This window comes from Chaetura pelagica, unplaced genomic scaffold, assembly GCF_000747805.2.
Source record: "Chaetura pelagica isolate M959 unplaced genomic scaffold, ChaPel_1.0 scaffold583, whole genome shotgun sequence".
Lineage (NCBI taxonomy): Eukaryota > Metazoa > Chordata > Aves > Apodiformes > Apodidae > Chaetura > Chaetura pelagica.
Genome location: NW_009952719.1, coordinates 34,053 through 34,335, shown reverse-complemented (window position 1 = coordinate 34,335; position 283 = coordinate 34,053). Strand labels below are relative to the sequence as shown.

General features: G+C 64.7%; 1 protein-coding gene across 1 annotated transcript in view; it reads left to right on the top strand.

Annotated features, from left to right (window-relative positions):
* The window catches only part of MCAM (melanoma cell adhesion molecule), a 7,275-nt gene that overhangs the window by 3,327 nt on the left and 3,665 nt on the right, over positions 1–283 (top strand). Inside the window, exons 5-6 of the mRNA XM_009994611.1 lie at positions 7–44; positions 129–256. Of these exons, the coding sequence (XP_009992913.1) occupies positions 7–44; positions 129–256 (166 nt within the window). The remainder of the gene's footprint in view (positions 1–6; positions 45–128; positions 257–283) is intronic.

Below are 283 nucleotides of genomic sequence, written 5' to 3'. Positions count from 1 at the left end.
GAGCAGGACCCTGGAGTCCCGGCGGGTCAACATCACCGTTTTCTGTGAGTCCAGGGGAGCTGGGAGGGCTGGGTTTGCCACCCGGTGAGGCCCTTCTGCCCACCCACCCTGCTCCCTTCTCCCCCCAGACCCCGCGGAGCACGTGAATCTGCAGGTGAAACCGTCCCCGGCGCTGGTGAAGGAAGGGGATGATGTGCAGCTGGTCTGTGAGGCTGATGGGAACCCAGCACCTGTCTTCAGTTTCTACAAAAGAGAGGTGAGCTCCCCTCCGGGGGGGGGGGGC